This window comes from Pseudochaenichthys georgianus, chromosome 20, assembly GCF_902827115.2.
Source record: "Pseudochaenichthys georgianus chromosome 20, fPseGeo1.2, whole genome shotgun sequence".
In the NCBI taxonomy this organism is placed as follows: Eukaryota; Metazoa; Chordata; class Actinopteri; order Perciformes; family Channichthyidae; genus Pseudochaenichthys; species Pseudochaenichthys georgianus.
The window spans coordinates 23202025-23228377 of NC_047522.1; the positions used below are offsets into that span (position 1 = coordinate 23202025).

Sequence of the window (26353 nt, forward strand, 5' to 3'; positions counted from 1 at the left end):
AACCAAAGGTTAACATCTTATTATTTGTATCTTTTCCTCCCACTTCTTGTCGTGTTATTTGGTTAAAGCTTTGCATGTGCGTCAGTCTGCGGTGTGTTGGGGGGCGCCATCCTTATCGAGAAGGGGCGTTTCTTCCTAACGACGTGTCTTTTTGTCACGCATAAAATGCCCATTTGGTGTGTGTAGTTTCAAGTGACCTTACCTTTGCTGATCTCATCAAGTATAACTTCTTAAACGCCTACATGTACATATGTGCGACCTGAATCTCATGTCCCGGCGTCCTCCATGTTTCCAAGGAAATAGTCTGTATGCGTTTCATATAAGACATTCACTTTTAGCCACTTAAATATGTACAAAGAAAATCCTCGATGTATTCGAATACAGAGCCGCAGTATCTCCTTGCTATTGTTACACATTGGGATTTTACTTTTCATTTTACACCAATGGAGGCCGCATGAGCAGAGCCTTGTAGCTGTACAGAAATGGTTTTGCTTGTGAAGACAGAGGTCAGTTGTCACGGATACTATCGTTGATCAAATCAAGACACTACGGAGCAGCTGGAAACGTATTTCTTGTCTGCTAACCAAGCCTGAGATAATCTTGACTGATTTCTCGATGATATCCAGAACAATCGAGCCGTGTATTTGAAACTGTCGGTGCTTCGTGTGCTGCTTTCTTGGTGTTCTCTGTCCCACAAAGCTTTTTTTTTTTCCCTGTATGAGAGAGTGAAGCAAAACAGATCCATGCTGTGGAATGATAAAGGCAGTGCTGTGAAATTTAATGTCATGCTCTTAATACTGTTTTTATGGCGGGGGAGGGGGGGGGAGATCGTCTTCAGGTGTAATAATTTAGAAGAGTTTATTAGAGTGTTCGAAAGACGTAATAAACGGCATAAAAATGATGTCTTGTTTTGATCTGTTGTTAAATGTTGGTATATCCACTTTTCCTTAAAGGGGCCCTATTCTGCTTTTTCCTTAAATGTAGTGTGTTTTTATAAGTGTATGTAAATGGTCTGCTGAGGCTCAAGTGATAACATGTCACATCAGGGGCAAAAACAAACATGTGAATCTGAAAACGAGCAGAATAGGGCCCCGAAAGTGTCAAATGTCGGTACTTTAACTTCCCTTCTTTCCTAAAGGTGTGTTTATTGGATACAAACTAAAATTGTTGTGCAAACTAGTCGAACTTTCTGAACACTGCGTGGGTTTCCTTTGTTCCCGTCGCTATGATGTGATAATATTGCAGTTTAAACGGGGACTTTTCACAGCTGTGGTTTTGTGCGTTGCATGTGCGCCATCTGGTGGCCACGTGTGTCATTACACCTCCCAACACCACCCAGGCCAATTTAAAAAAAAAAACTTTTACCCATCATGTTAGTCCCCTATTCCAAATCACTCTTTAGAAGACCATGACACAATTTCAAGATAAAATCCTCTTCATCATCATCATTCACATTGGAGGCTCAGACTTTTTCATTATGATAAACGTTGCCCATTAATCTCATAAATCCCCCTTTCTGTCCCAGGATCTCAGGCCTATTTGAGACAAAGCAGGCCTGTGTTGTTATGTAACTTTGGGCTGATTCGAGCCAAGGCCCCCCCCCCCGTCTTACAGTATCTGACCCCAAACACAACAGCGCCTTCAGCTTCACTCCCCATTTCAGAGAAAAAAGCAAAAACATTACAAAGTGTGAATATATGTGGGGAACAAACAATCTTGTTTTTAAAGTAGTACTACATGATTACAAGTGTACCACTTATAGTATACTGTATGTACCTGCGCTATCGAAATCAGTCACTTTGACCCCATGTTGAGTTCTATACACTGTGGGAAAAAGAAGTATTTCACATAACATGATACTGTTGAGACACAATTATGAGAAAAAGGCCTTTAACGTTTTCTGACATTTTTAGCCAGTTATTTTCAGACCGTTCACATTTTCCCTGAAGCCTGACACATGTATTTAACGTCTGAATATGGCGACAAAAGTGAGCGAAACACGACTTGTTGACAAATCTGTTTAATTTGGATCTCATTTGATAGAGCGTATACTTTGATACATAAAGTTATAAGTCTTGTTAAAGGTCACCTATTGTGCAAAGTCCCCTTCCTCATGTCTCTTCTACATCAACATGTGTCCCCTCTTCCCTTTAAGGCTTGATCAGTGAATGTTTAAAGTCTAGCTTCTAGAAGTACAGGAAGTCGGACATGGCGGCCGGCAGATGTGTCATCAGCTGGACTCTGATCCACCAGTGCGGCTCCATCGGATGGTACCGAGTGTACGGGCGTTTGGACATAATGGCGTCAGTGATGTCCTCCAGAACCGGAGACATGTCCTTCTGACCGCAGTTGCTGTTCGAGCGCATGTGAGCCATGAGCATATCAAATCGAGCTTTCCCATAATCCTCCTGGACGTGCGCCGGCGCCTCGCTCCACAGCTTGTTGGCCGTGTTGGCCATGCTCTCTCGGCTCATGATGCCCGTGGTCGATATGAAGTTCCCCGGCTCCACGATGGACACTTTCACCCCCCAGGTCTTCATCTCGTAGCGAAGGCAATCGGAAAAGGCCTCCACGCCGTATTTGGAAATGCAGTACGAAGAACTCAAGATGCACCCCATCCTCCCCATCATGCTGGAGATGTTCACCACTCGACCTGGAGAGAAACAGTCAGGATTTGAAAAAAGCAAAACATTACAAATATCAGGGGGAAGTGTATACATGTGGGGAACTAACAATCTTGTTTTTAAAGTGACCGGACAGCGAGCAAAAGTACTACATAAGTATTTACTATGTATGTGTTTAAGTAGTTACCACTATATCAAAATCAGTCACTTTGATGCCATGTTGAGTTCTATACACTGGGAAAATAAGTATTTAACATAACGTGATACTGTTGAGACACAATTACGAGAAAAAGGAGATACCGAAACACTCAGGATTTCTTTCTGGATGTTTCTCTGAACGCAGCACCACCAGTAATAAGATTATGTAAAATAGTGCATCTTCAAACCTTGTAGCTTGTTAAGCATTCAGTTCAAAAGTTCAACTGCCATAAGACATTTTTAACAACATGTCCTGGGACTATGCTCTACTTTAATACATCACTGGTTCCTTACGGATTAAAGTCTTACACATTCAAAACACAGAAGACGAGCATTCATTGGTTTCTACATTATAATATTGGAGTTCTTCTCATTCACGGTTTTATCCAGTTAATGTTCTATGTGTTTGTATTACTGTCTTTTGTGTTGGAATAGAATAGAATCCTTTATTGTCCTTATGCGGGTTCAATGAGATGAGTAGAGCCTTTTTTTTTTTTAAAAACGAGACGTACAACATTCAGGAGAAGAAATTGATATATAAAGTTATACACCCCAAACTAAAAATAAAGCCTGGGGGTTGAGGCATAACAACTCATGTAGATTCACAATGGCAGGTCTGATAGGTTTCAAACTTGGCATACCTGAGGTCAGGACATCCCTCTGCATTATCGAAAAGGCTGAATGTCAATATCTTAATGTAAATTGGAGATAGTCATTTGAACACATACCTACAATAGGCGGAAATATATCTATGTAGATTAGAATGATGTCTTTGTAGTGACCCTGACAAGGATTGCCATAGCAACACACACAAGGGCTTGTTGAAAAGCTGTGGTCCTACTGAATCCAGCAATACCATGTGTAAAGGTAGCTTACATACTCATCGAGTTATGTCACTAAACGTTTATGGTGTCTTTACACACTGGTATGCCCAACTGCAGCCAAAACGTGCCAGGGACGAGAAGGTGAGACACGGAGACAAGGAAACAGGTTTTTGGATTAACAAACTTTAGTATTCAAATTAAATGTTCTTATCTAAACTTAAGTAAACCTAAGCTAGTGGGAGCCATGCATAAACACATCTCTATCACTCATCCACATTGTCATCAAAAACAACATGGCTCACATTTGGGCAGTCAGAGCGAGAGCAAAACGCTGTGCAGGTCAAGCCCACTGAAAGACATTGGCTGCCATCATTGCACTTTCCGTCCTTACAGTATAGGTGGGTGATGTCTCGGACTTCTTTCGGTGCAGGTTCTTTGACGAACATCACTGGTTCAATAGACCCATCTTCTCTGAGCCTCCACCAACTGGGTTCCAGAGATGAGGCGTGGCCACATGGCTGTCACACCACACTGCGGTCTGGTACATGGCTCTTAATACAAGGCGGTGCAAGGACGGCCATCCCCCCCTTTTCTTTTGGCCACAGAGAAGGAGGGCATACTTTGTTGCCACGGGAATAGCCTCCTCCAGACTTCCAGAAAGTCCAAAACTGGCCATCTCATTTAAGTCACTCATGGGTCTTAAGTCTTGTAAACACCGTAGCCTTCCCAATTCTGTACACGCTGCTTGTGGCATCACAACCTGTGAGGGCGCGGCATGCAGGTAGACATGCACACAATGCTGCACCAAGCGTCTTTGCGATGGGACAGACTGGGACAAAGCTCTCCCTTGGGCCATGTCCAAACATTCCTTTGCCGGAATAATTCACAAGCCAAACCAGTACGTCGGTATCATCACATCTGATGACGATTAATAAAGCATCCTTGTTCCCACTGACCTTGAGGTATTTCCTGTAGTTAGTAACTTTGGCTTCGCCGGTGATGACATGCGTAGAGCTGCTTGCTTGGATGGTGCCTCTTCTTTGCCTCAAAATGGCAAGTCCCAGTGTGATAACAAAAAGTCATAAACATTGTTTGGTACATAGTTGCTGCAATGTAGACGTGATAGTCGATCACTGCTCGATGTAGCATTTGCCTGTCAGAGACCTTGACTTTGCTGTTGTGTCTCACAGTCTGCTGTCGAAGCCGTCGTCTCTTCTGGCTTGTCTTCGAGTTGTTCAGCTCTCATTGCCAATCCCATGGGCACACTTTCAGAGCAAATCAGACTTTCCAGCTCGTTCTACAAATACCAGCCTGTGCTTGTAATGCAGTACGAGCTTTTCCTTCAGTTTCCAGGAGCTGTATTTAGTGAGTTGGACCGTCTCGTCTTCTTCCCCGGACCTCAGTGTCTTCAGTCTGTCATCAAACCTCCCAGCCAATCAGTTGAGGGTCGGCACTTTCATTTCTTTTGAGAAAACAGTTTTGTCAATGAGTTCAGTGAGCTTAGTCGTAGATACTGGTCTGCTGTTCCGATTCTTTTTTTCGTCTGCTATATTTAGTTTAGAGAGATAGTGTTTAAGGCAGCTTCGATGATGTTTGGCATCATATGCAAAGAGATCCGGATATGAGAGCAGCCGAAGATGTACAACTTCATCAAGCCTTTCTGATGCTGCATGAAGGACCTCGTCTCGGGTACTCTTACCTGTAGTCATAATGGCTGTCAGAGGTTCTGGTCTTGATCCTCCCACAAGTGAAACAATCTCTTCGTATGTCAAACGATAATGTATCGACCCTACTCAGTCGTCTTGAAGAGACTGATGCCGGTATGCTCTCACTTTCAACTTTTGCAACTTGTTGCTCACTGATATTGGTCTTACTGAGTAGTTTGCTCGACATGATATCTTTATTTTAAACGAAAGTATATCATCTGTATATGGAGAGAGAGTTTTATGAACATCATCTCTCTGTTGAGCAACATTTAGTATACGCTGGAGGCCTTCTGCTGTGGGATCTCTGACATATGGATCTTGTTTCTTCCCTTTTTCAAAATGTTTACCACAGATGATACAACGATTTGGATCCACTGTTTGTACATCACTCTCCATTCTGGTCAAATTGAGAAAAAAGATACACTTCAGAATTTGTACCAGTGATACTAATGAAGCCAGGAGAAACAGACTATTGTGAATATAGGCTACTGGACAGGCTCTGTTACATTAATGAAACATTACGCGAGGTCACTTTCCAGTTAGCTAATTAGCCATTTTATTTGACAAGGTCCCATCTTTTCACAGTCCAAACATATTTGCAATGATTTACCTGTCAGTTTGTGAAGAAACCCACGAAGGCAATGAGATGCAGATAAAGCAGGTGGAGTCAAAGACTGTAGTATAACTTCTTGATTCTCTACAGAGCTGAATGACTTGCTGTTATGAGGAGCAGAAGCTTGAGTTGCTGGGCCGTCGATAAACACATATTGCCCTCTTGAAGGTCATCCTACGTGAAGAAGACACCTCCAACGCCGACCTCAGAGACAGCGTCAACTCCACTCTGCATTTTATCGACGGCATGACGTGGTTTTGCGCGTGTACTGCGAGAGCGACCGGGAGTCCCATCACGTTCTGCCCCATCAGGAAGTGGATGAGTATCCTTATGGTCCTCTCGAGAGTAAAATCAAGGTGTTGCAGTTCTCAGTTTCTGACCACCAACATCGCCCGCGACGAGCTGATGTCCAACTACTACTTCGTTAGTAGTTCTATTGCATTTTCTCTGCACTAATGTTGAAGTTGCAATATTTTACTTAAAAAAAAATAACAATTATGGGTTATTATTATTATTATTATTAACAATTCTCAAGTTGTCATACCTTTTAGGGACTTCTACTCAAGATAATTTGTTAATATTTCCCACCCCTGATAAGTGAAGTCAAAATAAAACTAATTGGTGATACTATAGATTTAATGGACTATTTCATATTTTCCCCATTTGGGACACCTTATACGTTTAGTGACATTTACACAATTATTATTGCTGATTCAGTAGAACCACACCTTTCCAACAAGCCCTCATATGTGTTGCTATGGCAATCCATGTCAGAGTCACTACAAAGTAAAGAGAACATTCTACAGAGATTTACATTTCCGCCTATTGTAGGTATGTGTTCAAATGACTATCTCCAATTTACAGTAAGATATTGATATTCTCTCTTTTCTGTCTACCGGGCCATTTTGGTTCCTACCCTCACCTATGGTCATGAAGGATGGGTCATGACCGAAAGAACGAGATCGCGGATACAAGCGGTCGAGATGGGTTTCCTCCGCAGGGTGGCTGGCGTCTCCCTTAGGGATAAGGTGAGAAGTTCGGTCATCAGGGAGGGACTCGGAGTTGAGCCGCTCCTCCTTCGCGTCGAAAGAAGCCAGTTGAGGTGGTTCGGGCACCTAGTTAGGATGCTACCTGGGCGCCTCCCTAGGGAGGTGTTCCAGGCACGTCCAGCTGGGAGGAGACCGAGGGGTAGCCCTAGGACCAGGTGGAGGGATTATATCTCTTCGCTGGCCTGGGAGCGCCTTGGGACCCCCCAGTCAGAGCTGGTTGATGTCGCCAGGGAAAATAAAGTTTGGGGCTCTCTGCTGGAACTGCTACCCCGCGACCCGACCACGGATAAGCGGGAGAAGATGGATGGAAGGACTCTTTTCTATAATGCAGAGGGATGTCCTGACCTCAGGTCTGCCAAGTTTTAAACCCATCAGACCTTCCATTGTGAATCTACATGAGTTGTTATGCCAGACGGCCAGGCTTTATTTTTAGTTTGGGGTGTATAACTTTATATTTGACCACTTTTGCAGTAAAATATTTGTACACAGCAATCCATGTCATGTATGGGAGGCCTTGGAGATGAGGACAAAGTAAGTTGTGTTTTGTCCTAACTCCGGGAGGGGTATCTCGAACACTAAAGCCCTTTTTGGCTGTTTGTCACAGGCCTATAAGGGGCGGGACTTCTCCAAGCAGAACATATTTAACATTTTGTTTTCCATCTCAGGCTTAGATTTCTCACGGGACACAACTTACGCTCCGTTTACTTTCCAAGGGGAATTCTAAGAATGCTTATAATCCTTCAGAGAGAAAATGGCTTGGTTGGCTGCAAAACAAACATTTTGGACAGTTTAATGCGCCATACAGTCGGTGTACTCTGGTGTGGTTTCCCCTGACCTTTGGCCTTGCGGATCAGCGGCAGAACAGCCTTGGTGACCCTGATGGAGCCCCACAGGTTGACCTCTGACACCTTCCTGTAGCCGTCCATGGAGGTGAACTCGATTTCTCCAAATGTTGACACACCAGCGTTGTTGACCACAGCCCACAGACCTGGATCAGGAGACAGGGCGTTAGAGGATTTCACGTCTCTTCTACATCAACATGTGTCCCCTCTTCTCCATGTCTCTTCTACATCAACATGTGTCCCCTCTTCTTCACGTCTCTTCTACATCAACATGTGTCCCCTCTTCTTCATGTCTCTTCTACATCAACATGTGTCCCCTCTTCTCCATGTCTCTTCTACATCAACATGTGTCCCCTCTTCTCCATGTCTCTTCTACATCAACATGTGTCCCCTCTTCTTCACGTCTCTTCTACATCAACATGTGTCCCCTCTTCTTCATGTCTCTTCTACATCAACACGTTTCCCCTCTTCTTCATGTCTCTTCTACATCAACATGTGTCCCCTCTTCTCCATGTCTCCTCTACATCAACATGTGTCCCCTCTTCTTCATGTCTCTTCTACATCAACAAGTGTCCCCTCTTCTTCATGTCTCTTCGACATCAACATGTGTCCCCTCTTCTTCATGTCTCTTCTACATCAACATGTGTCCCCTCTTCTCCATGTCTCTTCTACATCAACATGTGTCCCCTCTTCTTCACGTCTCTTCTACATCAACATGTGTCCCCTCTTCTTCACGTCTCTTCTACATCAACATGTGTCCCCTCTTCTTCATGTCTCTTCTACATCAACATGTGTCCCCTCTTCTTCATGTCTCTTCTACATCAACATGTGTCCCCTCTTCTCCATGTCTCTTCTACATCAACATGTGTCCCCTCTTCTCCATGTCTCTTCTACATCAACATGTGTCCCCTCTTCTCCATGTCTCTTCTACATCAACATGTGTCCCCTCTTCTTCACGTCTCTTCTACATCAACATGTGTCCCCTCTTCTTCATGTCTCTTCTACATCAACACGTTTCCCCTCTTCTTCATGTCTCTTCTACATCAACATGTGTCCCCTCTTCTCCATGTCTCCTCTACATCAACATGTGTCCCCTCTTCTTCATGTCTCTTCTACATCAACAAGTGTCCCCTCTTCTTCATGTCTCTTCGACATCAACATGTGTCCCCTCTTCTTCATGTCTCTTCTACATCAACATGTGTCCCCTCTTCTCCATGTCTCTTCTACATCAACATGTGTCCCCTCTTCTTCACGTCTCTTCTACATCAACATGTGTCCCCTCTTCTTCACGTCTCTTCTACATCAACATGTGTCCCCTCTTCTTCATGTCTCTTCTACATCAACATGTGTCCCCTCTTCTTCATGTCTCTTCTACATCAACATGTGTCCCCTCTTCTCCATGTCTCTTCTACATCAACATGTGTCCCCTCTTCTCCATGTCTCTTCTACATCAACATGTGTCCCCTCTTCTTCACGTCTCTTCTACATCAACATGTGTCCCCTCTTCTCCATGTCTCTTCTACATCAACATGTGTCCCCTCTTCTCCATGTCTCTTCTACATCAACATGTGTCCCCTCTTCTTCATGTCTCTTCTACATCAACATGTGTCCCCTCTTCTCCATGTCTCTTCTACATCAACATGTGTCCCCTCTTCTCCATGTCTCTTCTACATCAACATGTGTCCCCTCTTCTTCACGTCTCTTCTACATCAACATGTGTCCCCTCTTCTTCATGTCTCTTCTACATCAACACGTTTCCCCTCTTCTTCATGTCTCTTCTACATCAACATGTGTCCCCTCTTCTCCATGTCTCCTCTACATCAACATGTGTCCCCTCTTCTTCATGTCTCTTCTACATCAACAAGTGTCCCCTCTTCTTCATGTCTCTTCGACATCAACATGTGTCCCCTCTTCTTCATGTCTCTTCTACATCAACATGTGTCCCCTCTTCTCCATGTCTCTTCTACATCAACATGTGTCCCCTCTTCTTCACATCTCTTCTACATCAACATGTGTCCCCTCTTCTTCACGTCTCTTCTACATCAACATGTGTCCCCTCTTCTTCACGTCTCTTCTACATCAACATGTGTCCCCTCTTCTTCATGTCTCTTCTACATCAACATGTGTCCCCTCTTCTTCATGTCTCTTCTACATCAACATGTGTCCCCTCTTCTCCATGTCTCTTCTACATCAACATGTGTCCCCTCTTCTCCATGTCTCCTCTACATCAACATGTGTCCCCTCTTCTTCATGTCTCTTCTACATCAACAAGTGTCCCCTCTTCTTCATGTCTCTTCGACATCAACATGTGTCCCCTCTTCTTCATGTCTCTTCTACATCAACATGTGTCCCCTCTTCTCCATGTCTCTTCTACATCAACATGTGTCCCCTCTTCTTCACGTCTCTTCTACATCAACATGTGTCCCCTCTTCTTCACGTCTCTTCTACATCAACATGTGTCCCCTCTTCTTCATGTCTCTTCTACATCAACATGTGTCCCCTCTTCTCCATGTCTCTTCTACATCAACATGTGTCCCCTCTTCTTCACGTCTCTTCTACATCAACATGTGTCCCCTCTTCTCCATGTCTCTTCTACATCAACATGTGTCCCCTCTTCTTCACGTCTCTTCTACATCAACATGTGTCCCCTCTTCTTCACGTCTCTTCTACATCAACATGTGTCCCCTCTTCTTCACGTCTCTTCTACATCAACATGTGTCCCCTCTTCTTCACGTCTCTTCTACATCAACATGTGTCCCCTCTTCTTCACGTCTCTTCTACATCAACATGTGTCCCCTCTTCTCCACGTCTCTTCTACATCAACATGTGTCCCCTCTTCTTCATGTCTCTCCTACATCAACATGTGTCCCCTCTTCTCCATGTCTCTTCTACATCAACATGTGTCCCCTCTTCTCCGTGTCTCTTCTACATCAACATGTGTCCACTCTTCTCCGTGTCTGTTCTACATCAACACGTGTCCCCTCTTCTTCATGTCTCTTCTACATCAACACGTGTCCCCTCTTCTTCATGTCTCTTCTACATCAACACGTGTCCCCTCTTCTTCATGTCTCTTCTACATCAACATGTGTCCCCTCTTCTTCATGTCTCTTCTACATCAATACGTGTCCCCTCTTCTTCGTGTCTCTTCTACATCAACATGTGTCCCCTCTTCTTCACGTCTCTTCTACATCAACATGTGTCCCCTCTTCTTCATGTCTCTTCTACATCAACATGTGTCCCCTCTTCTCCATGTCTCTTCTACATCAACATGTGTCCCCTCTTCTTCATGTCTCTTCTACATCAACATGTGTCCCCTCTTCTCCATGTCTCTTCTTCATCAACATGTGTCCCCTCTGTGGAAAGAGACTCTGAAAGTTTCAGGAACAAAGATTCTCTCTCTTTTTGATCCATTTCTATAAAAACCTGTCTGAAAATGAGCTGATCAGATTTTGGCCACTTTGTGATGTCATAACGATGTTTTGGCTTCAGTAACCATTAGCCAATCAGCAACCAAGGTACCCTTCATCTAAAGTAACAGACAGAGAATCAGCACTTTGGAAACAGGGCTGAAACAGAGGGGATTATGGGATGCTGGTGTTTCAGCCAATCAGAGACAGGTTCTGGATGGGACCTGAGGAAAAAAAAGTGTCTTCATATTTCCTTTTTTTGTGATTTCCTACCTATTTAGGGTTAAAAAAACATCTTGCAATTTAGACTTTTTTTATTTTATTTTAAAATGTTACAGTAGTCACGTGTCACTGTAGAGGACGTCGGGACCATATTAGTTTGAAAAGACAGCCAAAATTAACAGATGGACTATGTAACGTATTATGGTTATAGAGCAGGGGTGGGGAACCTTTTTCCTCTCAAGGGCCATTTACATTTTTTCAACATCCTCCGAGGGCCGTACAAATGATTGACCTCTGCTTAAAAATACTAAAATCACAGCCCATTCATTTGGCCTTTCTTTCATGCTGTGCAAAGAAAAAGCAACCTCTTAATCCAGATATCTCACCATGACTTTCCTATCAATGTAGACATGATTTAAGTGAGTGGGGGGGGGTGCACCAATCTGGTGCACTTTGAGAGCAACATTAAGAGATCTATGGATACATCTCTCAACACCCAGATGAAACAGAACTGGAAGCAGATTTCTTTTTCTTTATGGATATTTTACAAATCACTCCCCTTTCAAACTGTATTCTTGTTCATTTATAACAACTTTTTTTTACTGTCATATAGGATTTTATACCTGTTTTTCCTTTAGTCTCTTATTTTTTTAGAACTATAATGATCATATAAAGATGTGCCTTTACCTCACTGGTTGTAGGAAAAGCTTCTTATATTCGTTAGCATAGCTAGCTAACCAGATGCTAATAACAACAAAGTGATTGACTGTAGCCCGGCCCGGAGCCGTGTTCTGGTGCTCTCCGTCAGAACTGCATCCCTGTCAGACGAGACATATACCACGTGATGACACGTTATGCTCGTGTTGTGTTCAAGGACCCTGACCGTGGCCTTAATTTGTTTGCGGTCTAGATTTCTTTAATTTTGTTCTTTTTTGCGTGTGTTTATAAATGACCTCGAGGGCCGTACCAAAAGGTCTCGCGGGCCGTATACGGCCCGGGGGCCGGAGGTTCCCCACCCCTGTTATAGAGTGATATTAATACAATAATACATTCACCTTTATTTAAATAAGTAATTGATCCGAACATTGCTGTTTATTTGGTCAAAACAAAACTAGCTTGTTTTTTGGTGAATCTTTCCAGATCTTCAAAGACTTTGTAGTCGATGTAGTGGGAAAGTACCTCACTGACTCCAGTCGGCACGGGCTGTAGGGTCACCGTGTTATGGATGTGGTCTCCATTTGACCTGCTCATAGAAACAAACTTGCATTCCTGAGGCAACTCTCATTTTTCGTGGCTCCACTTAAAATAAAAAACAACAATAAGACATACGTGCTACTCTTGCCCCACAGAGGGCCATGTCTTTCCAGCTCGTCCCTATCTGTCTCTCTGTGCGCTCATGGAGCCTCCTGCATCTTCCCCCCCCCCCCCTTCTTCTTGACCCTCTTCTATCCCAGGTGTGAAAGCCTCACCTCTCTCATCATCTGAGAGCTCAACATCTTAATCTCCCTGAACTATCTGGTGCAGAAAATGTCTGCTTCAGTTCCGTGTCCTGCAACGATATTGAGTCATAAAGTCCATGAAGACGGTCGAGACGTCCACTAGAGTGGACATTTATAAAAGGGCTGTTATTTGAAAACTTGAATTATTTAATTGCTTTCAGAACTAATTATATAGTTCCTCACATGTTAATAAACAAGAACATACATCAGGGATGCAAACTCATCAGGTATGAAAAAGGTGACAAGGATCCGATCCCCCGACCCCACAGAATATCGGCTTTAAAATGAGGAACAACAGGATGTTAGCCGTCAGAACAACTAAAGCAGCAGTTGATAATAACAGAAACATTAAAGAGTCACATCTATTAGAAATATATAAAAGCATTTATTTTAATTGTGTAGCAGTCAGTTTATCATTTTGGCAGCACTGTTGAGCATTTTGAAAATGTATTTCCATGCCTCTGCAAGGCTGAGTCTTTCTATCTTTATAGCCAGTGGTGTAAAGTAGCTAAATTCATCAACTCAACAATTTTGAGATACTTCAATGTTTTTCTACTTTGTTATTCTTCTCCTCTACAGTTCAGAGGTACATGGTGTACTTTTCCTCCACTACGGTTCAGAGGTACATGGTGTACTTTTCCTCCACTACGGTTCAGAGGTACATGGTGTGCTTTTCCTCCACTACAGTTCAGAGGTACATGAGTATCTTAGTAACACAAGAAAAGAGAAAAAAGCCTTGATGTCAACAAAACTGTATTTTTCCACTGAAATAGCGTTAAAATAAAAAAAAGTGCCTTTAAAGAAAATGTATTCAGACAAAGTATTTTATTTTCAAAAAAGAAAAAAAGTTTAAGGTTTTGCATACATAAAAAGTGTATCTTACAGTTCCTTTGTGAGAGAATTACACACAAATCTGCCAAGTGTCAGGGAAAATTGTTAAAATCACAAACTTACCTTTTAGAGAAACAGTCTTTAAGAAAAAATCTAATCAGACTGTACTTCATTTTCTAGTTTTAAGGTTTTGCATCCCTCAAAGTGTGTCTAAAAGTATCTTGGCAAGAGAAAAAAGCCAAAATCTGCCGTTAAAAGAATCCGAATTCCTTATAAAGTACTTTATATTCACCCAGTTTCAGTTTTCAGACACCAAACTGTATCTAAAAGTATCTTGGTAACACAAGAAAAAGAGTAAGTGTAATTTCTTCGGTAATGTTACAGAATGTTTCTGAAAAATGAAGATTCCGGGACCACTTTAAATGTTTCGTTTACAATACTATTACATATAGAGGAGAGCTCTTCTTCGGGAACATCCTCTCCCCTACTTTGTACCATCCAGTCATTAAGCCCATATCCATTATCCTGGTGATAATAAGGGTAGGCTACATCAGACTTGGTTTTTCTCAGATCCATGGCTAGTTTTCAACGGTCGTCTTGATGGGGTCCTTCGTTTTAGATGATTTGCTGAGTGGGGTGGGACTTATTGCGTTGAGTGGGGGGAGTCAGTGTAGAATTGAGAATGAAGAAGCATAAACATAACTTGTTTGTAAAACGGACAGCACATCAGTTTCAAGAAAGATGACACCGTGTTTATGCATGACATGCAACATATCTTGAAGTCCTACAAAAAAAAAAAAAAGGTACAAGTATATTGTGTTGAAAATATCGCCAAAAGTCGTAATATTGTATAATGTATTAGTTGCATGTTGTATTTTTGCTAGCAATCACTATGTAGTTTTTTCCAAAAATATAATGGAAAAAAAAAGCGAGAAAGACAAAAACAAAATACGTTGACAAGTGGATGAGTATGTCTGTCTCTCGGGGGTTGGTTAGTTAAGAGTCACAGTCTTAAAGAAAATCTGCTCAGAAAAAGTACTTAACTTTCTACCAGTTGTAGAGTTGTCATACATAAAAAACACTATCATAGGTCCAGGAGTGTTTTTAGCTGTAAAATACCTCCACATTTTAGTTTTCAGCGTACGGTTAAATCTTTCTACCATACATGCCTTTATGTCAATGGCGGTTATATATAATGTTGTATACCGTTTTTCTTCAACAAGTTTTGAAAAACTTTATTAAACTTTATTAAAGAATTCTTTCCCCTCAGCTGTTTGTAACTTTTTAGGGATCTCGCTGTGTGTTAAAACTGTATCAAAAAGCTTTGGTAACCTTACCCTTCTTTTTCTTTTTAATGTTTGAGCACAGGTTTTTCTAAATACATTTATGACTGTTAACAAATAATTAAAGCCATCATTATATTCGGACAGCGACTGCATATCGCAGAGATCTGCTTGAAATTGTTGCAGCGGTCTGAGTACGAAAACTCTGTTTTCTTAACAAAATGCACCCGTGTCGACTTGTACAAATGTATATGCGTTATCCTCTGATAAATATTCTCTGACTTTCTATATATATTTAAGTATATTACCTACCTCCCCTCTGTTTACAACATGCTCGTCTCCATAGGGGGTTTATGACTTCTCCATAGGGGGTTTGGGGTTTTCCCCCTCCCTTATCCTTTAGCAAAAAAGGCTGACTTTTTAAAATATCTGTTTTTTTATATGCTTTACTTTGATTTGGAGCACCCAACGGATGGCTGTAAGTTGTCACCGGTGTCTCGCTGATTAAATTCATATCAAGACGTCTCTTGGCCATTTTCTCTCGACTTGAAAAATATTTAAGAGTGACGCTGGCTTTTTATTTAGACAGAGGGAGAGGGTGAGAGGCGGGGAAAGTGTGTCACCATATGTTTTCTCCCCTCATGTCCTGTCATGTCCTGTTTGCAAAAACAGAGAGGTTTAAATATGTGTTTTTTAGATGCTTTTACTTTTGATTAATTTCATGTTATTTGTAATAGCCATATAGTTGAATATATAACCCCAAACATCGCCATTTTTTTTTAGAATCCATTCTTCGTGAAGTTCTTCGGCTGTAGGCGTCTGAACCCGGCATACAAACTGCATTCGTTTCTTGATTGGAGCACCCAACGGATGGCTGTAAGTTGTCACCGGTGTCTCGCTGATTAAATTCATATCAAGACGTCTCTTGGCCATTTTCTCTCGACTTGAAAAATATTTAAGAGTGACTAAAGACGATGGCTTTTTATTTAGACAGAGGGAGAGGGTGAGGGGCGGGGAAAGTGTGTGTGTGTGTGTGTGTGTGTGTGTGTGTTCCCCCTCCTCCACCATATGTTCTCTCCCCTCATGTCCTGTCATGTCCTGTTTGCAAAAACAGAGAGGTTTAAATATATGTTTTTAAGATGCCTTACTTTTGATTAATTTCATGTTATTTGCAAGTATTTGTAAGTTACATTCGATACTGTATACAGGATTAACCACACAGGAAGTGGTAAGGAGGCGGGACATATATCCTAGGCATATTAATTGATTGAAAACAACGGCATTTTATTTCTCATTTTAATTTATTTTTTATTTTTATTTTGAAAACCGGAAGCGGGGGCGGGACATCCGCCGGAAGCGGGACATCCGGTCGAACGAGGCGGGACTTCCGGTCGAACGAGGCGGGACTTCCGGTTTCAAAATAAAAATAAAAAGGCAGGACTTCCGGTCAAATAAGGCGGGACTTCCGGTCGAAAAGGGGCGGGGCGACCTGTCACTTTTTCTGCATACTAATGAGATTGAAGTGGCATTTGTATTACTACTTACATGGTGTACTTTTCCTCCACTACGGTTCAGATGTACATGGTGTGCTTTTCCTCCACTACAGTTCAGATGTACATGGTGTGCTTTTCCTCCACTACAGTTCAGAGGTACATGGTGTACTTTTCCTCCACTACGGTTCAGATGTACATGGTGTGCTTTTCCTCCACTACAGTTCAGATGTACATGGTGTGCTTTTCCTCCACTACAGTTCAGAGGTACATGGTGTACTTTTCCTCCACGTATTTAATCCCTTTAGTTACTTCACATATCTCATCAAGTGTTGAATCAGACTGTAGTTCCACCTGGAGTAAATCCACCAGCTACCCTGCAGTCTACAAAGTACTTCAGACTAGCTGCACCTTCACCAGCTTTGAGAACACTTTCATGATCAATCATTATAAAACATATCAGATATATTATTCTGAAATGGACCAATCTGCACAACGACTACTTTTACTGTCGCTACGTTCACTATATTTTGATGATAATACTTTTCTACTTTTAATTGAGGAACATTTTGAATGCAGGACTTTTACTGTAACAGAGTATTCCTACACTCTGGTACTTCTACTTTTACTCAAGTACAAGATCTGAGTACTTCTACTTTTACTCAAGTACTTCTACTTTTACTCAAGTACAAGACCTGAGTACTTCTACTTTTACTCAAGGACAAGATTTTAGTACTTCTACTTTTAATCTAGTACAAGATCTGTGTGCTTCTACTTTTACTCAAGTACAAGACCTGAGTACTTCTACTTTTACTCAAGTACTTCTACTTTTACTTTTACTCAAGTACTTCTACTTTTACTCAAGTACAAGACCTGAGTACTTCTACTTTTACTCAAGGACAAGATTTTAGTACTTCTACTTTTAATCTAGTACAAGATCTGTGTGCTTCTACTTTTACTCTAGTACAAGACCCGAGTACTTCTACTTTTACTCAAGTACAAGATCTTAGTACTTCTACTTTTACTCTATACAAGACCTGAGTACTTCTACTTTTACTCTAGTACAAGATCCGAGTGCTTCTATTACTCAATATCTATACTTATACCACCTCTGTTTATAGCCTATGAAAAAAACGATTAGAAAACTAAGGCTAAAGCTAACGTTAGCAGATAGTGACAATGTATGCTAGTTAGCTAGCTAGCTCAACGATCCCTTAAATAATATTGCGACAGAAAAACTTTTCAGTGCACATCACGCTCTGCGCTCCGACAGGGAGCTCTGCTCTGAACACCTGAACGGCCCGTTCTAACAGCTGTTCACCAGCGGTCCAGTCTGTGCCACAGTGACTCCGGACCACACAGTTAATATTAACAAACGCACCCGTAGGTAATGTAGCTGCTGAAGCTAGACCCTCATCGCGGAGCAGCAGAGCCTTATAATCAGGGGTGCACATCACTTTTTTGCCCTGGTTCTCAAAAGAGCACCTGGAGATGTTGCTTGGTGCTCATCCTTAAAATGAAAAACCGTAACTTTTGAGGGGGTCTTGACTTTATTTGCCAGACACACGGCACTAACACACATGCAGAGGTGAACACAAGACAACATTAGCACGACCAGTAATCCTACAAGCTGTCATCACTACCCTCCTGACTGTCAGACATGGTAGCTGATGATGGAGGCCTACTTCTTTCTCTCTGGTTGAGTCTGCGATTAGCTGCTGGTTTTGGGTCTAAAGTCTCTGTTGATGGTGGATCAACAGTGGATGTAATCAAATAAGTATGTGAACATAACCAATAACCTACCATAGCCAATAACAAATGAATGTAACTTTATTTGTGTTCATTCATATCTTATTTTACATTTATTTATGCATTTTTTTTTTATCTCTCCAGTTTTAAAGGATATTTTTGGTTACTGTCCTATAGTATACATTGGAATGATTTAAAACCTGTTTATCCCAATAATTATAAAGGAGTGCCTTGGAAATACGCGTTTACATACATTGTGACCAAACCGTTTGAACTTAGACTAAGAGTCCTTTACCTCACTGTCACTGAGCTGTAGTTAACTTATCTGACTGGAGAGGACTCTCCCTCCACATTATTGTAGAAACATCTTCTTCTTAAATCCGTTAGAGCAGCTAGCACGGCACCAGATTCTAATAACAACAGCGCTGGTACCGGTGCACCCTCCCTCCCTCTCTCCCTCGCTCACTCACTCGCATTTTGGCTGTGAGCTACGGGCGCCAGATAAGCCAACATCCCCCATTTTCATCACTTCCAGCGCCCATCGTACAGGGCAAATGAAACGTGTAACATTTACTTAATTATGAATATTGTTACATCAAGGACCAAAATTAGGATGAGCACCAACGGTCCAAATGTTTGTTTCCCTCCCAGAACTGCCAGCGCAGCGCCTCCACAGATCTGGCGCCCTAGGCGAACATCTTGCCCGTGCTACGGGCCGACCCCGAGTTCATATGCAACTTGCAAATATAGCAAATGTAAAAAAAATCTCTCTCTCACACCAGTTATGTGTAGCCCTGCTTATAATACATCCATGAGCAGAGCCGACAGGCAGGAAGACTCGAGCACATAGTTCGCGCTTCATTATAATTAGTGCTGTCAAAATGATCGAGTTAACGGCGGTAATTAATTTTTGAATTAATTGCGTTAAAATATGTAACGCATTTAACGCATGTGTAGAATGGCCCGCCCCATACATGACACCAGTGGCAGTGCCAGGGTATGGCTGGGGTAGGCAGGGCCGCCTTAATGCACGGGCTGACCTGGGCTGAAGCCCAGGGGCCTACGGAGATCAGGGGCCTATCATGAGCCAATAAAAAGTTTTTTTTTTTAAATGTAATTAAAAAAAAAAGGTTTTTTATTTCGGATGTTTTTAAAAAACATTTAAATAAACAAAGTCTTGGCTTTCAGAATATGAAACTTTTATTTCCAAAATCACACGATAAATACATTTTTGAAGCTTGTAAAGGGAAGATGACAGCTCTCACTCACTCCTCCTCCCTCCGGCTGACATTATGAATGTAGGCGTAGAGTGATCATAGATAACACGGCAGGGTCCGTTACAGTTTGTTTTCATCTGGTTTCAAATAAACAAAGTCTTGGCTTTCAGAATATTAAAATTGTTTCGGCAAATTCAGATGATAAATACAACTTTGAAGCTTCGGCATAATTACAAGCGGAGAACGGAGTAACTTGACGTCACAGCAGGCGCAAAAACAGCCGGTGTTTCTCGTGAGTGTTTTCCCCGGGAAACAAACACAATACACACAAACGCAAAAACACACAAACACACACACTCGCGAGCTTCCCCCAGACCAGTAATCCAAACGAAAATATCTTCCCTCCGTATTTTGATCATTTGCTCCGCTAATCAATCAGATCGATGGATTCCAGATGGAACAGTCAGTGGGCACCACTTAACAGCCAATCAGAATGAGAAATGTTTCACATGTGACTTATTCAAATTGCGAGTGATTGAGTGACAGATAAAGGTTGTTTAGGAGAAAAAATTTGAGAGTGGCGCTCGGGAAATGAAATTGTTGAGGGAAAAGGAGTTTCGAGACAAGCAGCTATTACAAAAAAATGCCGAAGCTTACAGGTTATTTTAAACCTGTAGGCCAGGATGAGGAGGAAGGACAGATTAGTTCTGTACCGAGCGGCAGCAGTGCCGGCCGCGGGGCCTCGGAGCCAAGTAGGCCGTCTGGTTCTGATAGCGATGGAGTAGCGGGAGAGGAAAAACCGACAGGAGGGACATTATCTGTTGGAGGAGATGGGAAGACGACGAGGACTTGCTACGTGGAGGGGAGCCAACGGCAACTGGACAAATACATGTCATGAGGCAGTGGCGGCAAATATTTTTGGTGGGGCTATTGATAGAGTGAGTAAAACAAATCTTTTTGGGAGAAATGACCCCTTAAATTAGGACTTCTGGTGATGTAATGGCGCGTTTCCAGTGCAGCGCGGAGCTCGCTTTAATGCTGCGTTCAGACCGGACGCGATGCGAATATTCGCTTCGCTCTAAACGCTCGAGTTTCACCGCAGCTGCCAGCTGTGTTTACTCGCATCATTCAAACAAGACGCGCTGGCTCGGGAGCTACAACTACAACAACATGAACATATTTTACCGTGATTAAATTGTAATACACGTTTCTAAATGATGCCGACGTAACAACATACTGATACCGGTTAGTAAAAACCATGAATTAATGCTTTGACAAGTCTGCAGACAGACGGCAGGCGAAGAACCTTTTAAAATGCTTGTTCCCTGAATGGAGCTTGGCTAAGCTAACGTTATATATGCTCCGACCGTCCACACTCACAACAACGGCCTACAGACATAAATAAACCAGCGACTGTATTCTCCATGACACAGGCAGTCTGTGGTTTGTACTTGTTTAACTTTTGTCTAGTTTCTGAACAGATCGTATCTGTCCCCGGCTGTTTGAAGAGCAAGCGTGTGAAACAAAAGATAGCATTTACCTGTTTGCATCCAGCTAGCCATGTGAGAAGCCTTGTTGATACGTTTTGTCTTTTTCACGAGCCTGCTGTGATATATACAAATCGGGTTGGTCCGGTCCAAGGTCTTTAAGTATCAATTTATCTCCCAAACTTCTCCTTTCAAAAGGATTGGAGAGTAGCTCTTGGGCGGGGACCGAGGTTCCGGCGACTCCACCTGCACACCATTCTCATCCAAATACTGTGTCACCTTGGTCACTCACGAGTCTAAAAAACAACTCACGTCAACGCACGTAAGCAACGTGGGCGTCAACGTGAGCGCCCTCGTGACCAAAATATTTGACGGCGCTGATTGGCTGAAATTATGTTTCGGCGGCACAGTTTACTATTGAGACTTTTGCAACCTGCTGGTTGCTGCTGTTTCGCTCGGGGGCTCTGCCCGGTACTGATAAACTAATGCCATGGGCAAGGCCAGGCAGGAAACAGGTGACTTATCAGTAACTTTAGACATCGTAACACAATTTTAAACGAGATTGTATTGTAGATTATACATTTTTGTGATACCAATTGTATGATATTTACCTTGTTCATTAAAAAAAAAAATTTGGAGGAGAGGACCAGGCGCGCGTAGAGCAGAGTGGAGAAGTGTGATCACAGAGCCTGCCGAGGCTATAAATTACTTTGATTTGTTGTTTAAATAGGGGGCCTACAAAACCTATCAGCCCCAGGCCTGATGGCAGGTTAAGGTGGACCTGGGGGTAGGCTACACCCATACCAAGAAATGGCTTAGCCCCACCATGAAAAATGATGTTAAAGTAAGCAAAATAAAGTCCGCCAACTCGCGCGGAGTAAATTGCACAGACAGCAGTTAGTAAGATTGATTTCAGTAGCCACGGGTTTGAAAACTTTTGTCATGTAGTGATCGTCTTCTCAATAGAACATCTTTGATCATGTCTTCTGGCCAATCAGAATCAAGATAGCGGCGTGGTGTTGTTGCAGGAAGTCCCGACGGAGAACACTTTTGCTGTAGTACAGGGGTGCACATAACTGGTACGCAGGTTATGTGCTTAATCTGAAATGCGTACCGTCACTTGTGTCACAAAGCGCATTTGCGTACCGACGTACTTGTGAAGCTTTTCCAGAAGGCGGTTAGATCACCGGACGACAGAGTCGGTCTCCGTGTGCACAGACAGGGCTGCTGTTAACGTCGGTCTGTACAACGGAACTGTGCCAAAACTACGCCAACCGGCTGCGGAGGGAGACTCCCCCCTTCACTGGAGAACTGCGCTAAAACAGCTGATCACAACGTTCACACTCTGTGGTCACGAAGTACTCCACTAGCGCGCCCCCCATTTATATACATAAATAAATGGCATATTTTGGACATAGCTCGAATGGTGATTAATCAGGATTAATTAATTTTTAAACTGCGATTAATCTGATTAAAAAAATGTAATCGTTTGACAGCCCTAATTATAATATATAAAAAAAGAACACCATGCGTGAATGATGGCACACAACAGCTCGCGGCCGCAGATTACTCCGGTGTAATCAGTGACATATCACTGGAAAGCCCAGGATGTCCTCTGTGCAGTACATCAGGGATAGAGTAGCTCAAAAGAGTTATGGGCTGGGTCCCAGGAGGGTATTGATGAACAGTATAAAGAGGGCTTATTGAATGATTTCCAGTACCTCTGTCGGCGTCTTCCAGGTTCTCTCGGATGTATTCCACGGCCTGGTTCACCTGCTCCTCGCTGCAGACATCCAGCTGGACCACCTTCATGCGATCAGAATGAAACTCCTCCAGTTCCTTTGCACCCTCTCCTCCTTTGTCCTGCAGAGAAACAATGGTACCTCAGTGCAACCCTTTCGTTGTTTGAGTACTCACTGAATGTTTTATTTTGTATGTTATTTGTTACAACCACTGCGCCGGTGAAGATGGCCGCCTTGTCTTTTGGCTCCTCTCCAACTGCGCATTTCCCCCTATTCTTTTTAGTGTTTATTAACTTTTGAGGAACTTCTTCACATCAGAAACTTTGTGGACAACAGCCCACCGACGGACGATAGAGAACCACGCTATCTGTATCTGTTCTCCAAGCAAGTCAGAGTGAGGTCATTGGGTGGCATCAGAGAGTTACTACAAGGGTCTGTACATGCAATGAAAACAATTGGCCAGCAAATCATTTATATTAAAAATGTAATTCTTACTTTTGAATACTTCAGTACAAAGGATGTATTGAATAATTGAAGTGATATATGTGTACATCAATCATGAGTCAAAACAGGGCTACATTTGATTGCATTATGAAAAAGGTATATGGTCAAATGAAGAGCCGTTTCTCTTCTTGGTGAGCCGAGCCAAATGATCCGGTAGCTATGTTCGTGTGAAAAATAAAAAACCTTGAATCTTGTACCTTAAGCAAACATCCAGCATATACTGTGAAGCCAAGCTTGTGCAGGTGTTTTGAAAGAGCAAGACCGAATCCACTATCACAGCCTGTGACCAGCACAGCTCTCCCCTTCACCTGCAGAGGGAACCATATGAAAAGGCTTGTGTTATTTCCCTACAAGAGGTACATAAAGATATTCAAAAAGACACACTGAACACTGAAGTTAAATTGGTATCAAAGGTGTATCATGTAATAAAAAGAAACTACTCGGGAGGAAATCATTATATTGTCATTTTGGTTTGATCTGTTAAAAAATACATACTGGAAAATGAGAATGGGTTCGAAAACACAACCGTTGTAGACAAATCACAACAGAATATTATAACTTAGAAATTAATGAACTTCAGAGTCAAATGAAGTGGACTGTTTTTATTGAAAAGATATAACTGTTGGACTTAAGAGTGGAAGAGAATGAAACACAAACACAGATATAGTTGATCAATTATTATTTCGTTGAACAACAATCAATAATAACGAGGAAACATTACCTTGCATAAAATACCCAGCAGAAGTTTTACACAGACATATATAGGATTCTAAAATGACGCACCTTCCTTTTCTTACATTAACTAACACATCACTTACTTTTCCCTCTGAATGCCGTACTTGTATTGTATATGTTTTTAGATATCAGATATCTCATGACGTCTTTAGGAGTAATTAAAGGTAGGGCATGTAAGTTTGAGATACCGGCTCGAGGTACACTTTTTGTTGTGTGTGTTGGAGGAGGGGCTCATAAGGATGTGGCAGATTTCTATTTTTTTTTTTTTTAAATTTAATTTAATTCTTTTGATCTCGAGACGGTTTCTCAAACACACATACCTACCTTACCTAACAAAGGGTTAACTATTTTATAACCTGAGGCCCTTTCTGTACTTGGCATCCGCTCAATTAAAATGAATACATACTGATAATTAGCAAAGAGACTATTTTCTCTCTAACTCTGGAAATTGAAATTCAATAACACACATGATATAGCTTACCATGTAATCACATGGTAAGCTATATCATGGGTGTTACATAGGTTCAATACAAATATTGACATTACATGGACGAGATACAGAGGTAGATGGAAGAAAGTCACATAAAAAAAAATAACATTTAGTCTTTTTAGCCTAAATACATTAATACATGAATAACGTTAATACATTTTCCAAAGTACTTTCATGCGCTTGCCTGTTTGAGGGTTAAGAGAGCATCTGTGTCAGAACATGTTTGGTATGCACACCGTAGAAACATATCACCTGAGCAAAGCAATCACTTTAATGTTTCTATTTATTCCAGATGAGATTTAACACAATTGTTTCACCTTAAAAAAGGTGTTTTTAACAGATGCAATTTTTTAACATATGAGGGGACACATGTTTATAAAACACATGAAAAAGTGGTGTTTGCATCTCCCTTACTTGTGTGCAGACCCGGGGGGCCTCATGGCACAATTTCGCTTAGGGCCCCAAGTTGGCCAGGGGATAACACACAATATATTATATTTCATCATACCAGCACTACTTTCTTTAAGTATTTCGACATACTATTCTGACTTTAAAAAAGGTGTTGACATAGCCTACCATGACATCTGACATCATTAAACCTGTGTGAGCATTATTGTTTTGAAACTATTGCCTACAACCAGACAAGCATTCATTTTCTTGTTGGGAATACAACTCTATACATCACCTCCACCAATCCTCTTGGCATCCGAGGCGTCGCCATGTACAACACAAAAAGTAAATAGAGCCCCACGATGCACTCGGTCACGCTGCTCTCCGGTAGTCCCAGCACCCGGGTCCCGGTGTTCAGCAGAGCCGGCAGCCCGAAGCCCAGCAGCACCGTCAGGAGCACGGAGAACGAGACCAGGAGAGCCGCTCTGAGCACAGGGAGAGGAGCCATCGTTCCACAGTCTATGGGTTTAATTAATGCTTTCTGAGGAAGCAGTCCAGTCCATTTATGCAGACAGGCCACGCCCCCTGTGTGACGTCACCCCGCGGTGCGTTTACGTTCCCGGAAAATGTAAATGTGATTGGAAACAAAGTTTAAAAGCATGCAAGAAAATGCCTAACGCTACACAAAAAGGAAACTTGCTTAAGATAGGGTAAGCTGTGTGCAAGAAAGACGATTATGGAAATGCTTTATATTGCTAAATAAGCCGTGTGATGTAATAGTATATATTCCAGACTTGCAAGCACACGTCTCACTGATGGGATTTGGAGCCAAACAGGAAGTGCGCAGCATTGAAACATTTCTCATGAACTATCTGAGTCATAATACTGTGCAATAATGTGTCTGATCCGATCTGACTACAAATAATGTGATTTAATCAATCAGTCCATACTCCCTGTTATGTTAAGTACGTGTGTCTGTGTATTCATCATTTAAAAACACAAATACAAATGATTGTATGCTTTAATTATGTTCCCTCCTGTACGCTGCAGAATAGCAGCCTTTTGCCTTCCTTTGCTAAATAAAATCATACATATTTATAACCTGAACTCTGACAGAAGAAGCTATACTGGTTTTGTTTTGAAAATATATGCAATTCGGTTAAAATTTGCATAAAGAGTCACGTGGAAACAGCTGTTTTCCGGAATCACTACAGCTGGCAGTTGTGTATGCGTTTCTATAGTAACGTTAAATGACTCTGCATCGCCCCCTATCGAGATGATCTAGCACTGCAGCGAATACAAGAATCTTTGCTTACCAATTATCAAAATGTGATTAAAAGTGGGCACAAACACAGTTTAATCTTTCCTCTGACTCAGCCTCTGCCTGCAGCTCATTCAATAGTTTGTATCCTGGAGAACACATTGCCCAAATAAAGTATAAAACGGGTATA

General features: G+C 42.1%; 1 protein-coding gene across 1 annotated transcript; it reads right to left on the reverse strand.

The window, feature by feature from the left end:
• Positions 1–2004: 2004 nt before the first annotated feature.
• On the reverse strand, positions 2005–25600 carry bdh1 (3-hydroxybutyrate dehydrogenase, type 1). Its single transcript, XM_034108913.2, has 5 exons — positions 25198–25600; positions 23485–23595; positions 22763–22904; positions 7850–8002; positions 2005–2653 (listed from the first exon to the last, which is right to left on the reverse strand). Exons 1-5 carry the CDS (start codon positions 25408–25410, stop codon positions 2187–2189), a joined length of 1086 nt encoding a protein of 361 aa, XP_033964804.1. The 5' UTR covers positions 25411–25600; the 3' UTR covers positions 2005–2186.
• Between the last annotated feature and the right edge of the window lie 753 nt (positions 25601–26353).

Bases quoted from the DNA above. Each gene is read 5' to 3' on its own strand.
- bdh1 (XM_034108913.2), bottom strand. From the start codon at position 25,410: ATGGCTCCTCTCCCTGTGCTCAGAGCGGCTCTCCTGGTCTCGTTCTCC. The intron at 23,596-25,197 runs GTGATGTATAGA...TTCCCTCTGCAG, and splicing joins TGCCAAGAGGATTGGTGGAG to GTGAAGGGGAGAGCTGTGCT. The intron at 2,654-7,849 runs GTCAGGGGAAAC...GTTTCTCTCCAG, and splicing joins GCTGATCCGCAAGGCCAAAG to GTCGAGTGGTGAACATCTCC.